This window comes from Lissotriton helveticus, chromosome 2_1, assembly GCF_964261635.1.
Source record: "Lissotriton helveticus chromosome 2_1, aLisHel1.1, whole genome shotgun sequence".
Taxonomy (NCBI): domain Eukaryota; kingdom Metazoa; phylum Chordata; class Amphibia; order Caudata; family Salamandridae; genus Lissotriton; species Lissotriton helveticus.
In genome coordinates, this window is record NC_136059.1 from 1091077429 (window position 1) to 1091102024 (window position 24596).

General features: G+C 49.5%; 1 protein-coding gene across 7 annotated transcripts in view; it reads right to left on the reverse strand.

Annotated features, from left to right (window-relative positions):
• The window catches only part of MPDZ (multiple PDZ domain crumbs cell polarity complex component), an 832961-nt gene that overhangs the window by 231313 nt on the left and 577052 nt on the right, over positions 1–24596 (reverse strand). For all 7 annotated transcript variants that reach the window (XM_078675896.1, XM_078675898.1, XM_078675897.1 and 4 more), the window contains one exon: positions 1498–1588. In XM_078675896.1, coding sequence (XP_078532022.1) covers positions 1498–1588 — 91 coding nt within the window. The remainder of the gene's footprint in view (positions 1–1497; positions 1589–24596) is intronic.

Consider the following 24596-nt stretch of genomic DNA (forward strand, 5'->3'; position numbering starts at 1 on the left):
TATGAAATCTTCAAAAGTCTCTATCCATGCAGTCCATCTATTGTCAATATTGTGTTTTTTGCAAGTATCAAATGCAGATGGCAGTTTTAAGAATGCAGCAGCTGTATATATATTGGTGGACAGTAGTGGTCTCTCAGGCATTTCTTATGGAACAGGATCAGGCCGAGCCTCGCTAGTGCCTTGTGACATGCTGGCTTCGGGGTGAGCCTTAACAAATCTCAGAGCCTGGATTGCACCTTGGCTCTATATCGGAGCTCTTTGCTGGATGGTGGTCTAGGTAGTTGTTCTGAGCCCCTACCAGCAACCTTGGTGGTGGGCCATTTTGTTCGGGACCAACTCTGCTAGCACAACCCCCAATCATCTTCCTGGGGCCACTCTGCAGCATGTTGTGCACGATGAGTTGGTGGTGGTTTCTGTAAGTATATAAACTGTATATACAATTAGTCCATGAAAGTACATAATATTATGATATTTGGTGGGCTTTGTGCTTAAATGTCTCTTTACAAACACCTGGTTGATCTCCGTTTCATAGCAGATGAATTTCAGTTTGACCTGTACTGAACTATGACTGTGCACTGCTTTTAAAACCTGATTGCATCTGCCTTTAGCGTATGGAATTAATTTTCTTAATGGTGCAGTACCTTTATTCGTGGTAGTTTAATCCAGTTTCTGGCCACCGACACGTAGACTTTCAATGTCGCTTTCTTTCCTTTAAGCATTTTGTAAAGGCTGGCATTACGCTGAGACTCCAGAGGTGCCCATGTTAATTCTGCACTTCAACTGTGGCACACGTGGCACGCACAAGTACTTTTCTGGACCATGGCAAACATCTGGAAGATTGCTTTCAATGTACGGGCTTTCTATCCCCTATCTCATTGCTAGTTGTAGTGTTGCCCCAGCCCAGGTACTCGCCAATAACTCAGCCACACACGGAGAGTAGTTGTACATGTCTTTATTCTGCTGGGTGTAATTCAGAACTCAACATTCTAAGCCTGCCTTCAACTCATCTCTCCATCGCTTGTGTCACAGGTCTTCGGTCTACAGTATGAAGAAAAATAGTTCTTATATTTGAAAGACACTACATCTATGTGGGTCAGAAGGGAATGATGGCACTGCCATTACGAAAGGCAGAATAATACATCAGATATAGGTTTCTTAATGACAATTAAAGGAATATCTTTCCTACAGCTAGTACTTGAAACTGTCCCCAATAATCAGCACAATATAATGATGCTCACAGTCTTCAGGACCCTTAATATTTAGGCAATGACCTTAATGACTTTATGTGGTTAAGCAACAATAAGTGTTATACCCGGTGAGCTGAATCGCACCATAGTGTAGAGCAAGCATAAACATGTGGAATTCAGCCATAACTGTTACAGCAACAATCAACTGATTAAGGACTAAGCAAAGCAGTATTTTATCAGTAGTATAAAACAATTGTTCTTGGGCTTAAAGGCACAAAGTAGACACCAACGGCATTCTTGCACAGTTTACCTCCTGATTTGGGAAAGTCAGGGAAAGAGATGCTGAAGGCTCGGTTGATTTCATAGGACAAACAGCCATCTGATCCAAGGCCTCATTATTTCTGTAAAATAAAGGTGCAACATTAGCTTCCTAATTACCCAGTATTTAATAAAATACACTCAAAAGTCGGCTAGACAACCCAATAAAAAACAACATTCTTACTTTATTTACCAGATACTAAAATGTTCTCCTTGTTCGTATATAGGCTGTCTTGTTTTAGGTTTAACCCTATAATAACCGGTAAAACCCCACCGAAAGAAAAATAACCCTCACCAGAGTAAACTTATAAACACTGAAAGAACACCTTCGCAACCGCAAACTAAATGCCATTCAAAAAACGGAAACGGTGAGTGAAAGTCATTTTAATTTCTTCCTGAAGGGTCCAATACTATGTAACTTTGTTATACAAGGCAGCAACAAGAAAGACTGGGCTAACATTATTCTGCTTAAGTATTGCTGTTTAGGGATGTCACTAAAATATTGATTCTCCTTCCTTTTGCCTTTTTCAGTTTTTTGGTCTTTGGTCTAAAGATGCGGGGTATAGAAGCATGTTTTAGGTCTAATTTAATAATTTTATAAACTGTAGGCAATCAGGAAATATCAAATTCATATTTGACGTTTTGGCTACGTTTCATTCTTCCACTGGTAGCTGAAAATGGCTAATTTCATAAGAATCTTTCCTAGTATGTACCATCACATTTACCCACTGACAGAGAATGGGTGAAACCCTTTGAAAACATCCATCCCCTTTTATATCAAGTTAGTGTTGATAGTAGGTGAATTGCCAAACACCCCAGGCTTTAAATATTTAAAGCAAAGTTTAGTGACAGGTATATGTGAAAAGAGTACTGTCACTAAGCATCTGGGATGGTGGTGAAAACACGATACCAGATGTTTGGAAACTATGGAAAGCAGTGTCACTTGGAATGCTGCTGCAAAAAGTTCTTAGCAAGTTTCACAAAGATTGAAGTGATATTGTTTGGATATCCAGTAATTCAACTACGTATATGAAAAAGTTGTGTGATGACCTGTCAAAATAAATACCTGAGCTGAAGTGCTTCCCTGTAAGAGATCCTTGCCACTTGCTAGATTGTATGCTAAAAGCATCTTTCTAATCTCCAGAGTAAATGAAGAATACTATTGACTTTGTAGTTCATTCTGGTGCATTATGCTCAGGAACTAAACCGAAAATATTTCTCATTTTGTGCTTTGTGTGGCATCAAAGAAAGTCATCCCAACTGCGTCATTTAGCTGGTGGTATTCAGTCCTAGAGGCTGTTGTAGTGCTAGAGGCACTCCTTTGGTTTGACACCACGTAATGACTTTTGACAACCATCATTTTAATTGACTTTAGTGTTTCATTTTCCCCAAGCATGAATGCACGTTCTGCATATGCCTTGTTTTCTTTGAAGATTCATTTTGTGTAATCTTGCAGTCTTAAAATGGGAGCTGTCAAAGAGTAGAATAGCCTTGCCAAGAACAGAACGTGTGGGATGTGCATTCGAAAGCATGAGAGAGAGGGAGGAGAAGTGCAGTGTTATGAGCAGTGGTGCTCAAATGTGCATTGAGTTGGACATTGAGAGATGAAAGTGTGTGATGCTATAGGCAGTGGTGCACAAATGTGAATTATGTTGTACATTGGGATGTATTATGAAGTTCTTACTATTGGCTTTGACATGGCCTCATGTCATCTTGAATTCTGACTCTGTTCTGCTTGAGCTTTTTGCACGCACAGACAGGCCCACAGAGTGCTCAAGTTGTTTGGGTTAATCACGTTCAAGGCTGCTTTATTTTTGGAGATTTTGTTGAATGTACCGTCGGAGAAGTTTCGTTTAGATAAAGGCCGGAACATGTGAGAATATAGAGGGAATGTGGGAACTCCTTTTGCCCTGGAATGCTTGCATGGAAGGTGGCCAATTCTAGTAAGTTTCCTTGGTGCGGAAGGAAAGATTCTCGAACATTCTAGTGTGTTTTGAGACTATAAGGCTGAGGTTTGTTGACTTAGAAACCACGATTGTTTGAGCCTGAACGGTGGATGCATCGTCCGTGCAGGCATCTGGTTGCTGAGTCTACTGACTTCCTTAGGCTGTGAGTCCCCCAGTCTGGAGTGGGTCAGGATGAAAATTGCACCTGGCAAAGTGTTTGATTTCTAATTAGTGCTATTGGGATGCACTGCTGTTTGTGCATGCATATTCAGTTTCCAGTGGCTATAATCATCTGAGGTGTTTTCTTTGAGTATTGACTTTGTGATGTGTCAGTGACTGTACACACACACACACACACACGCATATGCACACACACACACACACACGCACGTGCACACACAAACACACACAAAAATGTTGTCCATTTAACACTTGGAAAGCTTTTTTTTTTTTAGAGCATTGCATAAATAAAACCCCAAGTCTTATTCTGAAATGAGAGTCTTTGATATGTTTCATTTTATAAAGTGAAATCACTTTTTAGGGAGTGTAATGTAATGTTCATTGCTTCATAGTGTTTGAGCCATTGTGTGGGAGTGGTAGTTTGGACAGCTGTGAATGCTATAAAATCCATGTGGTGACCGTTACGTAATCTATACAATTTCAGACGGGGACTTTAATGCCCACCCCTCTTTTCCATTGGCTGGCGTCAGTGTTTAGGGTAAACGCTGACATGTGATTGGGAATTGGGCTTCTTTGGTACCGCTCTGTCCGTTTTTCGGACGGCCCATCCGGACAGGCCGGCGCCATCTTTGTTTGGCATGATGTAGGAGGGTGTTCTGGTAGCTTGTTTACTGGCTATTCATTGGAAAGCCTACCCGCTCCTCCCTTCCCTTCTCCACATCCAAACCAAACTTCACATAGTTTCGCTATTTTTTCATGGGCTTCCGGAAGCGGAGGGCAAAGTTAGCCACGCCGTAAGTTTAAATGGAATCCCGTTTGGTGTACACTTGAATTAGGGGCCCGAAGACATGGCTCAGAGCTAGCTCTCTCAGCCTGCAGTTCGCCGTCATTGATTTATCATCACTGCTAAAGCAAGCACAGAAAAAAGCTCGCGGCTGAGATGCCAGGAGTGCACAAACACGTGGGCACGCAAACAAGCGGCTTGTGTGACGCCCTAAACAACCACCTCCCTCGGGGTGCAAACTCTGTTTCATAACAGCGCTTCTTTAACCCCACCCCTGTTCTTAGCTGCGCCGTAAGTTTAATTGGAATCCCGTTTGGTGTAAACTTGATTTATGGGTCCGAAGTCACAGCTCAGAGCTGGCTCTCTTGGCCTTCAGTTCGCCATCATTGATTTATTGTCACTGTTAAAGCAAACACAGAAAAAAGCACGCGGCTGAGAGGCCAAGAGTGCACAAAAAGGAGGGCGCGCAAACCAGCGGCTCATGTGACGCCCTAAACATCTACTTCCCTCGGGGTGCAAAGTCCGCTTCATAACAGTGCTTCTTTAACCCCATCCCTGTTCGCATGCCCCCACTATTAGGGTTATTATGGTTCTCTCATAACATAGCGCTTCTTTAACACCACCCCTGTTCGCAGGCACCCACTATTAGGGTTATTACGTTTCAAGGGCTCCAGACCGGAGATTGCTTTAACAAGTGCTGTCTGCAGGTGTGTACGGAAAAACTGCAACTATCCGGAGTGTTTCAGGGCACTCAATCCAACAGTGCATATAGAGAGTGCGCTAGCTGTGCAAAAACACTGATAAACAAAGACATTCAAAATTAGAACACCTGAGATATAAAAAAAATGAATATAGTATGGAAAAAAAGCAATAAATGGACAACAGAAGGTTACATCCAGAGCGCAAACGTCTTTTGGGATTAATAACTCAATCTCATAGCTCAACATATAGGGCCTCATTAGGATGGCGGACGGACCTGCGTCCATCCGCTGCCCCAGAGGAAAAGGGACCGTCCGCATGGGCAGCGGCGGTCCCTCCATGCAAATTAGGATGTGACCGCCACCCTGGCGGTCACATCCTGGATCTTTAACCTTGCGGCGGGTGCTGCTTGAAGCAGCACCCGCCGCAAGGTTAAAAAAGCATGTTTCACATTTACATGCACAAAGCGGCAGGCACCGTGCGGTGCCTGCCGCTTCGTGCATGCAAATGCAGGGGGGTACCATAGGTACCCCCCATGTGCACCCCCACCCCCCCTTTACCCTGGGGGCCCGCCAGGGCCCCCCAGAAGCAAAGGTCCACATGCTTTTCCACGGCGGAAAAACCGCAGCGGAAAAGCATGTTTACTCATGCTTCCTAATTTGGCTGACGGTGTCTTGCAGACACCGCCACCAAATGGCCCGGCAAAACCCGTGGATCAGCGGCGGACGGACCTGCCGTCCGCCGCGGGTCCCACCACATTCCCACCGCCATCCTAATCTGGCGGTGGGTGTTTGATGTGGCCGCGGCGGTGAATCCGCATCCTCCGGGCCGGCGGTGGCTTCCGCCGGCCCGGAGGATGCGGATTCACCGCCATCCTAATGAGGCCCATAGTGTTGAAAAGAGATATTAATTCTTATTTTTAAAAACGTTCACGCGAGACAAGATATAAGGCCGGAGTATTCGTCAATGCGCTTCAGTGGGTCAATCATGACATGTTCAATAACGTCACCGACAACATCTCAATTGACATTGCAGTTAGAGTGAGCAAAGTCATAGGCATACATTATGGTCATCTTAAGCACTCGCTCATCTCAGAGGTAAAGCTCACTCCGACCAAAGACTGATAACATCATATAGAAGCCAGAAACAATAACCATTTGCAATGCAATAGGTCTTGCAATTGTGAGATTTTGAGCTGTTGGCATTGCAAATGACAAGGCCTTTTATTTACGTTTTAAAAACAAAAACATTAATAAAATTATTTGTCATTTACAATGCCAATAGCTCAAACACGCATAAATACAAGACCTTCTGCATTGCAAATGCTTGTTTTGCTTTGTGATGAAGCCAAAGGCAAGAATTGTGAGAATCTCTGGTCGCATATTGATAGTGATGTGAAAAAAGTACACTCTACTGCATTCTTGGAGTTTTACATGAAAACATGACTGTTGTAGTATACATAATACAAAAACTAGAGTCTGAAAACACCCTTGTCTACCAAGTGTTCAGCATCATTGGTGTATACGAGAATAATCTCTTTGAGAGTAGACTGGGCGGCACTTTTAGTGACTTCAGCACTGCAACATGTTCCATGTTTGAATACTCGCCACTTGGTAAGAAAAGAAATGTTGAGGAGCAATTTAGAAAGGAAAATGCTACTTACCAGTATGCATCTGTTCTTGGCATGGCGAGCTGCAGATTCACACACTATGCATAGATCGCCATCTGGTGTTTGTCCCGGATGTTTGTACTTGTTTTTGTCTTTGAGAAGTCTTTGGAAGTCACGAGATAGGTGACTCCTCCTTTGGATGATAGTGCGCATGGGCATCGGCTCCATCTTCAGATTATTTTTCGCCAGCAGGGAAATTATGGAGTTTTGTAAGAAACAAAAAAGATGCCCATGTATGCTGTATCTAATTAAGATAATACTGGAACAGATAAAGGCATCCGGGGAGGCGGGTGGGCGTGTGTGAATCTGCAGCTCTACATGCCAAGAACAGATGCATACTGGTAAGTAGTATTTTCCGTTCGAGGCATATGAGCTGCAGATCACACACTATGCGTAGATTGTATAGCAGTACCCATTCTTAGCGGCGACCACCCGTATCTGTTGCAGTTATTTGAAATAATGTTTTGAGTACAGCTTAGCCTACAGCAGCTTGCTGTTTTGTTTGCACATCTACACAATAGTGTTTTGTGAATGTGTGCGGTGTAGACCATGTAGCTGCTCTGCAGATGTCATCTAAGGGAATGTTCCCTAAAAATGCCATTGAAGCCCCTATTTTGTGGGTTGAGTGGGCTTTAGGAAGAACAGATAATGTGCGTTTTGCTTAGTGATAGCAAATTTGTATACATTTGACATTTCACCTTGCAATTCCAGATTTGGATATGGGGTTGCCTTATTGTGGTGGTGAGAAAGATACAAAAAGTTGTTTTGTTTTACGAAAAGGTTTTGTTCTTTCAATGTAATAAAGGAGTGCTCTTTTTACATCAAGAGCATGTAGAGCTCTTTCTGCGACCGTTTGTGGTTGCGAGAAGAAAACTGGCTATTCCACAGACTGATTGAGGTGAAAGGGAGGAATAAACTTAGGAAGGAATTTTGGATTGGTTTTAAGAACCACTTTGTTATGATGGAGTTGTAAAAATGGTTCTTGAATAGTGAGTGTTTGTATCTCACTAACCCTTCTAAGGGAAGTAATGGCTACAAGGAAAGCGACTTTCCATGTGAGAAATTGTAACTCACATTTATTAGGAGGTTCGAATATAGGGCCCATTAGTCTTGTGAGAACAATATTCAAATTCCGTACAGGTGAGGGTGGTACCCTGGGAGGAATTATTCTTTTGAGACCTTCCATAAATGCTTTGATGGTAGGTACTCTGAATAGCGATAATTGTTGCCTATTTTGTAAGTAGGCTGCAAAGGCAGCGAGGTGCAGCCTTATAGATGTGTGTGCTAGGCTAGACCTTTGAAGATGTAATAGATAACATATGATGTGTTGAATAGACACATCTAATGGATTGATATTGTTGTTGTTACAATAAATAACAAATCTTTTCCACTTGCCTGTGGGTTAAGAGGAGTGGGCAGAGGGGTAGCTTTTGATGCGGGACTACTGATTGTTACAGCAATATTGTGTACCACAGTTGTCTGGCCCATGTTGGAGTAACTAGGATAAGTGTCAGTGAGTGTTGCTGCAGTTTGCGCACCACCAGTGGAATGAGTGGGAGAGGCGGAAAAGCATACGCAAATCTGCCAGACCAATTCATCCATATTGCATTGCCTTTGGACTATGGCTATGGATATCTGGCGGCGAAGCTTGGCATTTTTGTGTGTAGCGAAGAGGGCTATGTCTAGTTGTCCCCACACGTGGAAAATGTTCTGAACTCCTGGAACATGTTGGGCTAGGAGAAAAATGTTCTGGGGAATAGCCCATCTCCATTTATTTTTGTTTCAAGTCTGTTTTATTAGAAAGAACCACACCCATAGTAGGGTTTCAGAAACACAGCGTTAAGCATACAACCCCAGGCCGGGGTCGGCTGCGACAGTTGGCAGTAATCAAATCATAGGTGCCATACAGAATGAACTATTGAACACAGCGCCTTGCCTACAACCCCAGCGGGGCCGGCCGCGTGGCTTAATACAAGCTGTCATAACAACATGGTACGCATACAACCCAGATCTCGCAGCCCTAGGGGATGATGCATCTGTAGATTGATCTAATATACTGTAAACGGCCCAACAGGGCGCCACGATCATAGACAAGGTCCAGGAACAGAATAGGAAAAAGAAAAAGGTTGGGGGGGAAGCGCAGGAATGGAAAGAAAGAGAGATCTTCGTGAGGACTGGGTAAGCTCGCGCCGCGCGGGGGTCAGCCTGGGGGGGGTATCCTAGCTAGTTTCTATGGCGTGCAGGTGGACTAGGGGAGCAGTCTGTTGGGGTCTAAAGGGGCAACAGCATCATCAAAGAGGTGCAGGGTACTAAGCATAATAGGCATGCAGCGCGCATGTTCTATTGAGCAGAGATAGCGGATTAGAGGCTTCCAGACCGCTCCAAAGCATGCGTCTCTTGCTTGCAATCTCGCAGTTAGGAGTTCCATCGCTAGGACGTGCCAAAGTCGTGTGAACCAAGCTGCTGCAGGGGGAGCTTCAGGCCTTTTCCAGTATAGCGATATGAGCTGTTTGGCCGTCCCCAGCATTTGGAGTGTTAGGATCCAATCGCTACTGGTAAGTGCCTTGAGAGTAGAGGGCCTAATTCCAAGTAGAATAGTGCTCACGGCTTCAGGCAGAGAAAACCCTAGGACCCCCCTAATGTGGCTGAGGACCTCCTTCCAAAAGACAGTTATGATCGGGCGCGCCCACCATATGTGGACAAAATCTCCATTTGCTGACCGACACCTCCAACACAACGGGGAAATCGCAGGGAACATCTTGTGTAGCCTTAAGGGCGTGTAGTACCACTGGGTCAGGAGCTTATACGCGTTTTCCCTCTGCAGGATGCTCCGATAAATCTTGGGTATGTCTCTCCACAGTCTGTCCCACTGTGAAGGTGTAATGTCCGACCCAACCACCAACTGCAACTGACGCTGATACTGGTGGGCAGGTTCCGTCGGCGGGTGTTGCAGGATTTGATAGATCTGAGAGATCAATCTTTTTAGGCCAACCAGGGAGCACAGCAGCTTTTCAAAGGGGGTAAAGTCCCGTGTGGCTGCCTGAGTCATTTCCCGGTCCGAGACCCAGTGGCGCAATTGAGCGTACTGCAGCCTCAACTCTGCTGGTACTTGGTACTCCTCCCGACAGTGGTCGAAGGTTTTGAGTGTAACCCCGTCATAGAGGTCACAGATCACTCTACAATCCCCTTGCGTCCATTTTGTCAAACGCTCTGGATTTAAAAGCAGGCAGGAAATGCGGATTCCCGGCAATGGGAGTATGCGGGGAAGGAAACGTGGTGAGCCCCCTGGATATAGCCACACTGTCCCATATATCCAGGATCGTCTGCGTGGGTACTGCAATATAAGCGCTCTTAGAACGGGCTGATCGACGGAGCCACAGCAGTTCCCAAATGGTGCGCCCCGTCACTGCCCGATCCATATGCAACCATCCTTTCTCGCTCTCTCGCACTCCCCACTCCACCACAAAGCGGAGATGAGAGGCCCAGTAGTAGTGTATTAGGTCAGGGCAGGCCAGTCCCTACCTGTACCTCGGTGCCATGAGGATCTTCTGTGAGAAGTGGGGTCGTTTCCCTCCCCATATAAAGGACGTGAGCTCGCGTTGTAGACTCCGTATGCAATGTAGCGGGATCGGGGTAGGGATACATTGAAACACATAAAGGATTTTGGGATGGATCGACATCTTAACAGCGTTAAGCCTACCCAGCCACGACAACATCAGGGGTTTCCATCTGCGGAGGTCTGCTAGGACCGCTTTCCGGCATTCCCGCCAGTTTACCAAAGACCATGCATTCAGCCTGGGGGTCAAGAGGAGGCCCAGGTACCGAATATGATGTTCGGCCCATTGGTAGGGCGCAAGCTGTCTCAAGGAGGGCAGCTCCTCCACCGGGATGGTAAGGTTGAGGGCCCAAGACTTGTCGTGATTGATCTTAAGACCAGAGGCCTCCTCGTAGAGGCAAAGCACCCTGTGCAGTGTTGGAAGGGACTCCTGCGGCCTAGTAAGCGTGAGGATCAGGTCGTCCACAAATAATGCCACTTTGTTAACCCGTCCACCATGCACGATCCCATGGATGCCCGGTTCGCGGTTTATCATCTCTGCGAGGGGCTCCACTGCAAGAGCGAATAGCAGGGGCGAGAGGGGGCATCCCTGCCTCGTGCCCCTGTGGATAGCTAGTGGCGGTGTCAAACAGCCATTGACCCGGATCCTGGCTTGCGGCCCTATGTATGGGGCCATAATTCTAGTAATCATCTGCGGGCCCAGACCGAGTTTGACAAGGATCACCCTGAGAAAGGTCCAGTCCACCCGGTCAAACGCCTTCTCAGCGTCCAGTGACAGAAGGCATGCCGGGAGTTTCCAGTGGTGGACCTTCCCCACGAGGTGCGCAAGCTTGCGAACATTATCCGATCCTTGTCGGCCACGGATGAACCCAGTCTGGTCAGGGTCTACAAGTCCCGGCAAGTAAGGGTCCACGCGTTGGCGAGATGTTTAGTGTAAATTTTAAGGTCCGAATTCAGTAGAGCAATAGGGCGATAGGATGCACACATCGTGGGGTCCGTCCCGGGCTTCGGGATCAGTGCGATTTCGGCCATGCCCATATCGGGGGACGGACCTACGTCATCCGTAAAGGAGTTTAACAGCCTCAAGAGGTAGGGCCGAAGTTGGGCCTCAAAAGTACGATAGAAAGACAGGGGCAGGCCATCCGGCCCTGGCGTTTTCCACAAGGGGATGTCCCTAATTGCCGCCGTAATCTCCTCCGCCGTGATAGTGCCCTCTAGCTCCGCTGCACAGGCCGGAGGATACGGGGTGCCCTCCTAGTTATCAAGGACAGTCGCTAGCACGTCTGCCGAGATGGGTTCTTTTCCATACAAGGTGGTGGGTGAACAACCTTTACAACGAAACTTTTACAACGCACTACCATTACAACGCGGTCATTACAACGCAAACTATTACAACGCATTGCTCTGGGGGGTGCTCTAGGATAGCGAATAGGTTAATTTACTATCCAATAACCTTCCCCAGTGTCCACGGGGACTGGAGTTGGAATAGTAAATTAAACTATTCACTATCCAGCACCCCAAAGCGCTATGCGTTGTAATGGACTGCGATGTAAAAAACGCGTTGTAAAGGCAGGCGTTGTAATATCCTGCGTTGTAACGTCATACATCCAAGGTGGTGTAGTATCCCAGGAAAGCATCCTGTTTAGCCTTCTCCTTCTCCATCTCCATTTATTTTGTGCTAGTTGGGAGAGTGTCCGCCTTGCTATTGTATGTAGTACATTGCTGTCATGTTGTCTGTTCGGACTAGGTGAGCTTTGCCTGATATCTGTTTTTGGAATGCTTTTAGGGCTAGAAATATGGCTAATAACTCCAGATGGTTGATGTGGAGTAATTTTTGTGAGGAGTCCAAATACCCTGCATGGTGTGATGCAATAGGTGAGCTCCCCAGCCGTGGAGCGATGCGTCCGCTGTCATGGCTATCTGTAGAACTGGCTCTAGGAACGGTCGCCCTTTGGAAAGGTTTTTGGTGTTCCACCACTGCAGAGAGCGATGATGGGACCAACACCTGATCTGTTAGCTGACCTTGAGCCTTATTCCATTGTCATGCTAGGCACTCTTGTAGAGGACACATCTGGAGTCTTGCGTGAGGGACTATGAATATGCAAGAGGACATAATCCCTATTAGCTGCATGAACACTCGAGCTGGAAGAGAGTGTTGAGGCTGAAATTTGGTTATTAGGGTTTGCAGGCTTGCTATCCTGGCCGGACTGGGATAAGCTAGTGCTTTTGAGGTGTCTATTGTGGCACCTTACCCTAGGTATTGTTGTATGTTGGACGGTTGCAGATGAGACTTTGCGTGATTTACTGTGAACCCTACGTTGGTAAGTAGCTGAATAGTGACATGAGTGTGATGTACACACTGACTGTGTGAGCTGGCTTTTATCAGCCAGTAGTCAAGATATGGGAAGACATGAATGTGTTGTCTTCTGAGATGAGCTGCAACTACCGCCAGGCACTTGGTGAATACTCTGGGTGCTGTGGTGACTCTGAATGGGAGTACTTTGAATTGGTAGTGTTGACCGTCCACTACAAACCTGAGGTATCTCCTGTGAGATGCGTGAATGAGAATATGAAAGTAGGCGTCCTTGAGATTTAAAGTGGCAAGGAAGTCGCCTTGTGAAAGAAGAGGAAGAACCTGTTGCAGTGTGACTATGTGGAAATGGTCTGATTGTATGTACAGGTTTAGGGGTCTCAGGTCTAGAATAGGTCTTAGAGAGCCGTCCTTTTTTGGAATGAGAAAATACAGAGAGTAAACTCCTGTGTTTTGTTGGTGCCTGGGAACTGGTTGTATTGCCCCCTTCTGCAGGAGTGAGATAACTTCCTGCTTGAGCAGCGATAAATGTTCTAACAGCATTGGACGCTGTTTGGGTGGCATGGTGGTATGGTGGGGGCGCAGAGGTAAGTTCTAGAGTGTGACCTGACTAAAGGATTTGTCTCACCCACCTGTCTGTGGTGATGTTGTTCCAAACAGGAAGGAAATGCTGTATTCTTCCCCCGACCGTAGTGGAATGGTCTGGGGGGAGCGGAGGGAAGTCATTGGGTAGGTGTAGAGGCAGATCTGGTATTATTGGTCTTGCCTCTACCTTTGTTATTGTTGCCTATGGACCCGCCTCTCTGGTAAACCTCTGTTGAATGTAGACTGGGTGGGAGCCTTGTAAGAGGTGGAGGGGTTGTCAGAGGAGCATCCTCTGGAGGTGCCCTTGTAGAAGGAGCAACAAAAGGAACATCTGAGAGCTTGCGATTGCAATGCTCCCATGGATTTGGCTGTGTTGGTGTCCTTTTTAATTTTTTCTAGTGATGAGTCGACATTAGGCAAAAATAAGTGTTCCTTATCGAATGGTTGGATTAGAATAGAAGTTTGTACTTCTGGTTTAAACCCAGAAACACATTGCCAAGAATGTCTACGCAGAAGGACACTTATGTTGACTGCTCTAGAAGCGGTGTCTGCTGCATCCAGAGCACAGCGAATGGAAGTATTAGTGATTATTTTCCCTTCTTGTATGAGGTCATTGTCCCTGTTTTTATATTTGTCTGGAAAGTGTTGTAATAGGGTCTCTAACTCATCGTAATGTGCCGTATCATGCCCGGCTAACAAAGCTTGAGTGTTGGCAATACCATGGGTTGATAACTGTAGCCCTAACAGGATCTTTAAAAACTTCGGGTGCATGTTTAATGACCCCTTTTAGCATAGGCAAGATAGAGGTGGTCCTTTGTGACGTGTCAAAAGTGTTCTTTAGGAAATCCTCTTCCACTGGGACGGTATGTAAGTTAACCCCATGGTATTGTGCAGCTCTGTATAGCAGCTGATTAAATGCTGTTGTGTCCTCTGGAGGTGAAGGTCTAGAGGAGTATACATCCTCCTGTGGAACATTAGGAACATCTGGAGTGTTATAATAATCTCAGGGGTCATGGGAAGAAGGTAGAGTAAGGTCTCCTAGTGGCGCTTCCCCTGCACCCCCCCCTGTGTAGCTTGAACTATCATCATCATCATCATCCTGTGGTGGGGGGGATGGTGTAGGAGAGTAGTGTGGTGGGGGAGGTGGAGGAGGAGGTGATGAAGAAGGAACTCTAAGTGGAGATGTGGCAATGTCCTGTTTTTTTGGTGGTGGAACCGGAGCAGGCGTATCCAATGGTCTCTTCTTTGAGCTTAGGATGAGCTGCCCAGTTTTGGGATCTTTTATAAGAGTATTTTGTTTAGGATTTAACATAAAAAGCTCTTCCGATGGATGGTGGTCTTTCGGCGCCGACTTTTTAGGTTTGGCAGCTTTACGGGGCACCGGCTCTGGAACGGGTATGTCTTTTGGCTTGGAGCCGTGAGGTTTTACAGTCTCTGTAAGGGGAACTGGTGTTTTCTTGGGTTCCAGAGGTTTTTTCGGTTCTGAAGTTTTCGGCTCCGAAGGTTGATCTGAACCTTTAGGGAGCGTTTTTTTGCTCGGCTCCGAGTGTTTTTTCGGAGTCGAAGGGTCGGTGACTGGTGGTTTCGATGCAGAGTGCTTCGATGTGGAGGCAGTGTTCGGCACGGAAGAGGAGGTCGTTTTCTTTTTCGGTGCCGATGAAGGAGTGTCGGTACCGAAGGCAGGCTGACTCAAGCCCGAGTGGCCTGAAGGCTTACTAGGCTTCTTAGACGAGCCTGAAGGCGGGACATGGGAAGCGGTCTCTCGGTGTGGACCTGGGCCCCAAGGTGAAGGTGTGACCGAAGCCTTCTTGGATGGTGTATGGAGGGGGTCGAGGTCGACGTGTCTATTTACGACCCGCTGCGCCGGAGTGAGGTCTTCGATGTCGGAGTCCTCGGCTTCGGAGGTGCTGTGTTCTTCGACCCGCTCCTGTTCTTGAACGTGGACGCCCTCTTCGAAGATGTCGTCGGGAATGGATGTCGACGAGCGAGCCATTGTTTTTCGAGCTCGACGATCTCGAATGGTCTTCTTGGAGAGGAAAGAGGCACAAGCTGCACAGTCTCTGGCCTCGTGCTCCGGTGAAAAGCAGAATTTACACACATCATGCAGATCGGTGTGGGGAAACTTCGACCCACATCGAGGACACTTTTTGAATGGAGTCCTTTCCATGAGCCAGATGCTAAGGCCCAGGTAGGCCCGAAGTCCATCGTCGGCGATCGGAATCGAAGACTTCGACGTTGGAGAGATGCGCGACGACTAGGGTTCGTGATCAAAAACAATACCGTAGAAAGGGTGAAGGATTGCGCTTTGAAAGTTGTATCAGTAACTGCACCAAACTGGAGCGCAAGAAACACATCCGAGCCCGATGGCATAAAAAAACAATCTGAAGATGGAGCAGATACCCATGCTCACTATTATCCAAAGGAGGAGTCACCTATCTTGTGACTTCCAAAGACTTCTCCAAGACAAAAACAAGTGCAAACATCCGGGCCCAACACCAGATGGCGATCTATGCATAGTGTGTGATCTGCAGCTCATATGTCTAGAACATTTTATTTTACAGTGCATGAGAAATGGCTTGCAATGATGCAGAGAAATGTCCCTTCACCAACCATTGCATTTGAAGTCAATGAGTCCTCACTGAGGTACTTTGCAGAAGTTCTAGATCCCTTCCGTAAAGGAGAATTTTCTCCAGACATTGAAAAGTACTGCTTTTTTATTGGTGCAGGCAAATCAAATACAATACAAAACCACCGTACAGTGAATCGCATTCAAAGGCAGGATGATAGTAGCATCACAGTATTGTCAGCAGCACTCTCATGTTCTATAAAACACTTCCCATTGCTGTAAGTAACCTACAATACATGGTTTGATCATGTAATGACCTCATTCCTCTATGAGTGGGGCGTTGGCATTGATCAAGGGGCATAGCAATCCCATTGCTGAATTCCACTTCGCCCATTTCTTAGTCCATTTATTTGGGCACCATCTGCTTTCGTATACCACCCTTTCTGCCTGCATACACCAGTCCATGTCAATTTTCCAATCTTCCAAGGTTGGCAACAGTTCTGCCTGCCATTTCCTGGCAATATTACGCTTTGCTACTACAAAGCCTAATGTAACCCAGATTTTTTCACCCGCTATTAGATCTGTTTGTTGCCAAATATTTAATAATCACCAGTGGGGTGACTTTTCCATCTGCTTTCCACACACCCTTAGCATGCATGCCCACTATAGATGGACGAACGTACCTGTCAGCCCACATTATCTAGGACAGAGCGGCAAAGTCCCTCTACCCATTTTAACCAATGTGATGGGTGTGCAGTATGTTCTGTGTTAAACCTTTAACTGGACTAGTTTAAATCGAGAGCATATGGCGACTTCTTGCGGGGATGCAAGCACCTCCACTCACTCCTCATCAGTTAGGGTCCCCACGTCTTCCTCCCACTTTGTCCTGATTTTCTGTAAGGTGTCGGGCGAAATATGAAGCAATATCCGGTATGCCAGGGATATTACCTTATCTTTAAGGTAATCATCAAGAAGGTGGTCATCCAGGGGGGAGGATTCCGGGAGACTCTCACCGAGTGGGATTACCTTTGATAGGATGTGACGTATCTGAAGAGAACGGTAGATTTCCTTCTGGGACATCACATATTCCTTCTGGAGGTCTACAAAGGGGATGATTTTCCCTCCTTCTATATGTCACCCATCCTGGAAAGACCAATGCAGTCACATTTAACAAAGCCTTGCTGGTGCACCAAGAGTCCCAATTTTAGTGAATCCAATAATGGGGCAGCTAGATTGATTTTACCTTTCCAATCCAATGACACTGACGCCATGTGCTAAATTTTGATCGTTGTTGATGTTGGAGTGTAAGTCGGCTCATATACCCCCCAATAGAGGGCTCTAATGAAGCCTCCTGGCATCATATTCTGTCTATCTAATCTATACACTGGCTCGTCCTGCTCTATGTGAGCCCATTTATTGACCACTATTTGCTGCGATGCCCAGTATTAATATTGGAGCACCGTGAAGGTGATCCCGCCGTTATATCAGCCTTTAATTAACTTGTTTTGCGCTATTCGGGGGACTCCTTGGTCCCAAAGAAGCGTTTGTCCCTCTGCTTCAACAGCGTATACGTTTTTTGAGGGTACCAAATAGGGAAGGGCGTATTTTTCAAAATATAAACACATCGGGGAAGCTCCATAGTTTTGTATAGGGAGGCTCTGCCCAGCAATGACAGGGACAAAGTTCTCCAATGCTTAACATCCTCCTGCAACCATCGGGGAAGCGGGTCCAAATTGTGGTCATAGAAGACTGTTGGGCCTGTTGTGACATAGATCCCTAAATACCGGAATCCCTCCCGGGTAATCTGGCTTGCGCAGGACTTGGGAAGCCGAGGGGGTGGCCCACTAATAACGTATATAATTGATTTGTATCAATTCATGGTGTACCCTGAATATTTTTTATTTTTTTTTGTAAAATTTTTATTTTGATTTGCAAAAAAAAAGAATAAACAGACAAACATCGGGCTGCGGAGGAACCGCACATTACTCCAGAACAGGGCAAATCATTGTGCATGCATCAGCAGTGACCCAGACTATATTACAAGCATATCCAGGCCAGGAGCGAGACCACATAGTAATTAGGACCACAGTACCAGTGGCCTACAAGCCTAGCAGTAGGCCAGGCCATCCAGGATAACCAGAGCTGCAATAAGCTGGGCCCCAAACCTCCAGGTTCCATACAAGCGGTGCAAATAAGCAGCCCGCGGACCCTCCACAGCCCATAAACCATGACAACCAACTGCCCCATCCCACCCCCACCCTCCCCCCTGGTAGTGACGCCATTCACTCATCATTCATTCCACATCCATATTACACTTGAAAGAGGTGCATCGATCTCAATGAAGCCGGACATACCGCCGAGGGTAACCCCTTAGAGAGAAAGTCCACCAGGGGACCCCACTGATATCGGAAGTTCTTATACTGGCCAAGGAAGATGTCCGCCACTCTTTCCAAACTGAGCAACCTCCAAAGTCGTGCATGCCATAGTGACACTGCCGGGGCATCCTTCTTTTTCCAGGCCGCAGCCAGCGTGAGTTTCGCAGCACCTAGGCATAGCCACAAAATCTTCTTATCGGCCCTGGTCTGATAGACAAGGCCAGGGTCACGCAGCCCCAGCAGAACACAAGCCATAGACTCATCAATGGGATAAGTCAGCACTTCCTTTATATGTGAGAGGATTTCCTCCCAGTACGGACGGATCACCGGGCAGTCCCACCAGATGTGGCGGAAGTCCCCCAAAAGCCCGCAGCCCCTCCAGCACTTATCCGAGGTCGCCGGGAAAATGCGGTGAAGCCTAGTCGGGCACATATACCATTGCATGACCGTCTTGAGGTGGGCTTCCCTCAGGTGCAAGGAATGGTTAAAGGTCGTCAGGTCTCGCCAAAGCGCCGACCATTCCACATCCGAGATATCGCGCCCCAGCATTTCTTCCCATTGCCCCATATAACGAGGTCGGGGAGCTACCGTCGATTTGAGCAACAACCGGTATATGAAGGAAATGGCCCCCTTCATGGCGGATGTGCGTAATATAAAGGTTTCAAAAGGAGTCGGCGGTCTCGTAGCCGCCTCCATCACCCCAGGTGACGTGGCCCAGTGAAGCAGCTGAACATGCCGGAATCGTTCAGTCTGGGGGACCCCATAATCTCTCACACAGTTAGCGAAAGGTAGGGTGTCCAGGCCGTGGAACAAATGGGTCAACGCCCGACACCCCCCCTCCCTCCACACCGCAAACGGCCCTTCATGAAGCGCCGGAGGGAAGGCCGGGTTGTAATGCAAGGGCGTAAAGGGCGAAGGGAACGTGGTCCAACGGTCGTCCGCCGCTAGCGAGTCCCACACCTTCAACACTGTGCTCGTAGGAGTGCATATATATGCGTTGAGAGGTCGGTCCTTCTTCGGTTTCCAGGCTAAGTCCCAGATCGACCTGCCGGCAACGCATCGGTCCATATGGAGCCAATGTTTCTCGGAGGTCTGTTGCGACCACTCCACCAACACTCGCAGTTGCGCCGCTTTGTAATATAACTGCAGGTCAGGGAGCCCGACTCCACCCTCAGGTCTCGGCCGACGGAGAACCGCATAGGAGACCCGTGCCTGACCCCCTTGCCAAATGAAGCGCAATACTTGAGTCTTGAGCCGTCGAAAGAAATCGCTGTCTATGGGGATAGGCAATGCCTGGAACAAATATAAGAATTTAGGGAGGAGAACCATTTTCACGGCATGAATTCTGCCCAGCCATGACAGAAATTTCGGTTTCCACCTGTCCAATTCCGTCCGGGTCTTCGCCAACAAAGATGGGAAATTGGCCTGGAACAGCCCGCCCACTGTCGGAGTCAGATGGACCCCTAGGTAGACGATCGAACCAGTGGCCCAGGCCAGCGGAGTCAGCGGCCGTACCCGGTCCCTCTCGGCCTCCGAAAGGTTAAGATTCAGGATGTAGGACTTGCTATAGTTGACCTTAAAACCGGCCACGGCCTCAAACTCCAGTAAGACCTCCCTGATGAACTGCAGCGAGGTTTCCGGATCAGTAATAGAGAACAAGATGTCGTCTGCAAAGAGCGAAATCTTGTGCTGTTCCCCCGCGAACGGCAGACCTCTGATCCCGACGTGCTCCCGCACCGCTACCGCCAGCGGCTCGATGCTCAGCGCGAACAGCAGGGGGGACAGCGGACAACCCTGTCTAGTACCCCGAGCGTGAGTAAAGAACGCCGACGTATGACCATTCACCGCCACCCGGGACCGGGGGCAGCAGAAATTAGCCTTCACCATAGTGATGAAAGCCTCCGAGAAACCAAAGGCAGTCATGGTATTAAACAGAAACCCCCAGTCCACCCTATCGAAGGCCTTCTCGGCATCCAGGCCCACTAGGACCGCCGGAATACGAAATCTTTCTGCCTTTTCTATTAGATGCACCACCCGACGAGTGTTATCATGCGTCTGGCGCCCCTTGATGAAGCCAGACTGGTCTGGATGGATTAGCGCCGGCATAAGGTCTTGTAGCCTACGCGCCAGGATCGCCGAGTATAGTTTGGCGTCCAAATTAAGAAGCGCTATCGGGCGAAAGGAGGCGCATTGCGCTGGATCCTTCCCCGGCTTCGGCAAGACCGTAATCATCGCCTCCGCCAAGGAGCCAGCAGAGGAACCGGAGGAGGCCATGTCATTAAAAAGGGTGACTAAGAAGTCGCAGATCTCGGAAGCGTAGGATTTATAAAACACAGCGGTGTAACCGTCTGGGCCAGGTGCTTTGTGAAGCTTCAAGTTCGCAATAGCATCTAACACCTCCTCCCTGGTGATCGGGGCCCCTAAAAGCTCGTTCCATTCCCTGGACACCTGCGGAAGGTGCATACGCCCCAGGTACTCCCTCTGGGCAGCTGCTCCCAGCCTTTCCCCCCCGTATAGATCCGAGTAAAAGCGTCCGAAAATGGCCGCCTTTGTTTCGTCCCGGTGCTGCAACTGACCCACAGAGTCGCGGATCCCCCCAATGTACTCACGTTCCCGCCTGTCGCGAAGCTGTCGGGCCAGGTGCCTCCCCACCTTGTTACCACAAGAGTAGGACTGTCGGCCCAATCTCAGTAGCGTGAACTCCGCCCTGTTATTGTAGTGCGCCCTCAACTTCCCCCGTACCGCCGTGAGAGGCCGGAGGGTCACCCTCGAGGGGTTAAGTTTATGCGCCCGCTCGAGAGATGCCAGTTCAGCCTCCAGTGCCTCCCGATCCTTGCGGCGCAACCTGTTGAGGTGTGCGTTAAGGCTCAAGCACGTGCCCCTAACGGACGCCTTAAAGGCATCCCACGTGTTGGATACAGAGGTATCGGATGGCGGATTGAGGGTAAAGAACTCCCTAATGGCCACCCGCAGCGCCTTGTTAGACTCCTCGTCCCGAAGTACCGAAGCTGGGAAATACCATTTCCGTTGCCCGGTATCTGCCGACGACCAGCGCAGCGTAAGCACTAGCATGCTGTGGTCCGAGACCGAGATGGGCAGGATGGTGGAGTCAAGAACATCTCCTCTAAGAGCCTGGCTGAGGAATACATGATCCAATCGTGAATATGAGTGGTGTACATGAGAGAGAAATGTGTAATCTCTGGACGTTGGATGCATAAACCGCCACCCATCAACCAACCCCATTTCCGTAATCTTTTGCCGTGACAGCTCAGAGAACACACCAGTATCCGCCCTGCGAGCGCCTGAACAATCCAGCGCCCTGTCCCACACCAAATTACAGTCCCCCATGAGGAACAACCGCCCTTCCACAAAATCACTCACTTTATGCAGCAGGTCTTGCAAGAACTTATTCTGGCCAGTGTTAGGAACATACGTCACAACAAAAGTACAAAGCCTCCCCTGCACCAGCCCTTTCACCATCAACCAACGGCCCTCCCTATCCGTGCGTACCGCCACCGGTTGAAAAAGTAGCGAAGTATGGAAGAGGAGGGCCACCCCCTTATGCTTTGTGGACGCAGAGGATCTGTATATTAGGGGATATGCCTTATGCTTAAGACGCAGCTCATCTTTGCGTGCAAGGTGAGTCTCCTGAAGTCCCACTATGTCCAACTGGTGGTCAGTTATATACTTCCACACCTTTTGCCTCTTCTGCGGGGAGTTCAGCCCCTTAACATTCCAGGTCCCTAAGCTAACAGGCATCGTGAGACACCAAACTAGACTCCTCTATGACTCTGGAACCCGCCCACCACCCCCGCCAGAAGGAACCCTGGTCACAGCACATAAGAAAAGCATACTCCCGCCAACCCTCCTCCCCACATTCCCAACCTCGAACCCCACACCAAATCACCCCGCAACTCTCAAACCAACGGCGCCTCCCATCCACCCTCTCACCACCACATGATACAAGCCACAACACGTCCGCGTCACCACCAGAACCCCCCCACATCCCCAACCCCAACACCCCAAACAGCCCCCCCAAGACCCTCCCCCCCCCGGAAACCCCCACACACCCCATCCAAAGTCCACAAAAGTCCTCCCAGGGCTGGCGAGGAGACAGCAGCCGAAGTCCCCTGTAGGCCGAAGGAAAGGGAAACAGTGAAAGTGGAAACAAAACAGAAACAGAGAAGAAAATACTCATCAGTCCCAGTGGTCCACAGGTCACGAAGTTACGACCACGTCTGGGACCGGTCGGGAAGACCATCTCGGTTCCTCCCAAGGTCACGGTCTGGGGAGTCTTCTTCGAAAGTACATCCATTCACCCAGACCGGGGGGGTCCATGCCCCTCCAGCGCCGATCCGTAGTTTCAAGTCACCGTCACGCCGCTCCAGAGCTGGCCTGTGACGCCGGCACCGTCGCTGAAACCACTGATGCCACTGCACTTCCCCTCTCCTGCTGGCTGGCATCGCGGTCCGGGCGCCCCCTCGCCGGAGAGGACCCTACTCTATGCCACGAGGAGGACCGACGTCGCCTCCGAGATGGGGATGCATTCGACCCCTGGGACGGGGCAACCTCCTCCAAACCCAAGAGCTCCTTTGCCTCCCGAAGGGAGCGCATCTGCATCAGCCGATTCTGCCACCTGAAGATGATCCTGAACGGGTGCCCCCAAGAGTAGGCGATGTTGCGTTCCCGCAAAAAGGAAGTCACCGGCCGAAAATCCCTCCTCTTCTGAAGTGTAGACGCTGCAAGGTCCTGGAAAAGCTGAGGATGATGGCCCCTAAAGTGCAGCGAATCGATGGCCCTAGCCTTCCGGAGGATGCGCTCCTTCAATTGAAAGTCATGTACACAGACAAGGATGTCAGGGGGCGGCCCCCCCCCTCTCCTGGGCAAACCAACGCGATGAACTCTATCCATCTGGATATTCTTCACATCGTCCTCATCCAGAATCTGCAGCAACAGCTCCTGCACATAGCCTCGCAGGTCTCCCGACTCACCATCCCACGGTACCGCTTTAATGCGAATGTTATTCCGCCGGGAGCGGTTCTCAAGATCTTCCATGTGTGCCTGCAGGTCCAAGTTCTGCTCCGTGAGGCGAATGACATCTTGCTGGAGTAAATGGACATCATTGGCCGTGCTCAAATCATGGTCCTCAAGAGTCGCCACCCTTTCTCCAATCCCATCAACATCTCGCCGTACTTCCCGGAGATCAGAGGCCAGTTGCGCCCGCAGCTCAGAGATGTCCTCCTTAATGGAAGCAAAAAGTTCGGTCATAAAAGCCTTAGTGGCCGGGGCCTCGTCATCGGACATCCCGGCCGACCCACCTGCTCCGGGGGATGCCGGCTGCTGCGACGATCTAGCTGCGCCGTCCTTCAGCACGCGTCCCTTGCGGGCCTGGTTAGCCATAATGAATGCCGGGCGCCTTGCACCAGAGCAAACGCTCCACTGATCACCACCAGAACCAAGCAGCACCCAGATCCGGGCCTGCAGACGCAGCAGTTGGCCCCGGCGGGCAGTCCCACTCAGTGTCCGCCACACAGCTCCTGGCCAGAGGCTCCCAGCGAATCCCCGGCGCCCAGACACCAGGAAGTAGGGGTGCGCAAAGCCCAGTGGTCAAGAGGCCCCCAGTCAGCTACGAAAGCCCTAGAGAGGCGGTACACGAAGGCAATCCAGACAGCAAAAGTCCATGAGCGAGCGCCATGCACTCAAACAGCCGACTGAGCCAGGCAAAATGGCGGCGCCACGCTCCTCGACCAGAGCACCTCCGGGCCTCCAGGTATGCACCCCCAACAGCACCCCTAGTCCGCACCAGCTCGCAGCGTAGGACCGGAGCCTCCCCTGGAAGTCCTGGCACAGGCAATGGAGTCCAGCAGCTCTTGACCTGGCAAATGCGGCCTCTGGGAAGCGCCCGGGGCCTCTACCACACCTCCTGGCCGGTGCTCCCGGGCCCCCACACTTCTCGCCAGTCAGGACCTTCCGCCGCGCGGGTACACCCCCACAGCCAAGCGGCGCCGTGTCAGTCCATAGAAGGCCTCCAGGGCATGCACCACCCCAGGGGCAGTCACTAGGTCGCCGCCACACCAGGAGCCGGCAGCTCCCCCGACATGTCCCTCGATGGGCCCCTTCGGCCGGCCGGGCTCCCTCCGCACCTCCCCCGTCCAGAGCGGGGGGTCACTCACCAGGACTAGGTTTCCTGGGGTCCTCGCGGAGCCCGGTCCTCGCTGCTCCACAGGTGCACCTCCGGACCCCGGCGGGCTCAGCGGCGCCTCCCCACACCGAGGCCTCCGGGACCTCTCTGCTCTCCAGGTCGCCACTCGCCGGCACCCTCAGGCCCCACCGGAGATCGCAGCTGCCCCTCGCCGCCTCCGCCGACAGCCCGCAGCCCAGGCGGTCCGATGTCAGATGACCCAGGGCGGGGCGGGGCGC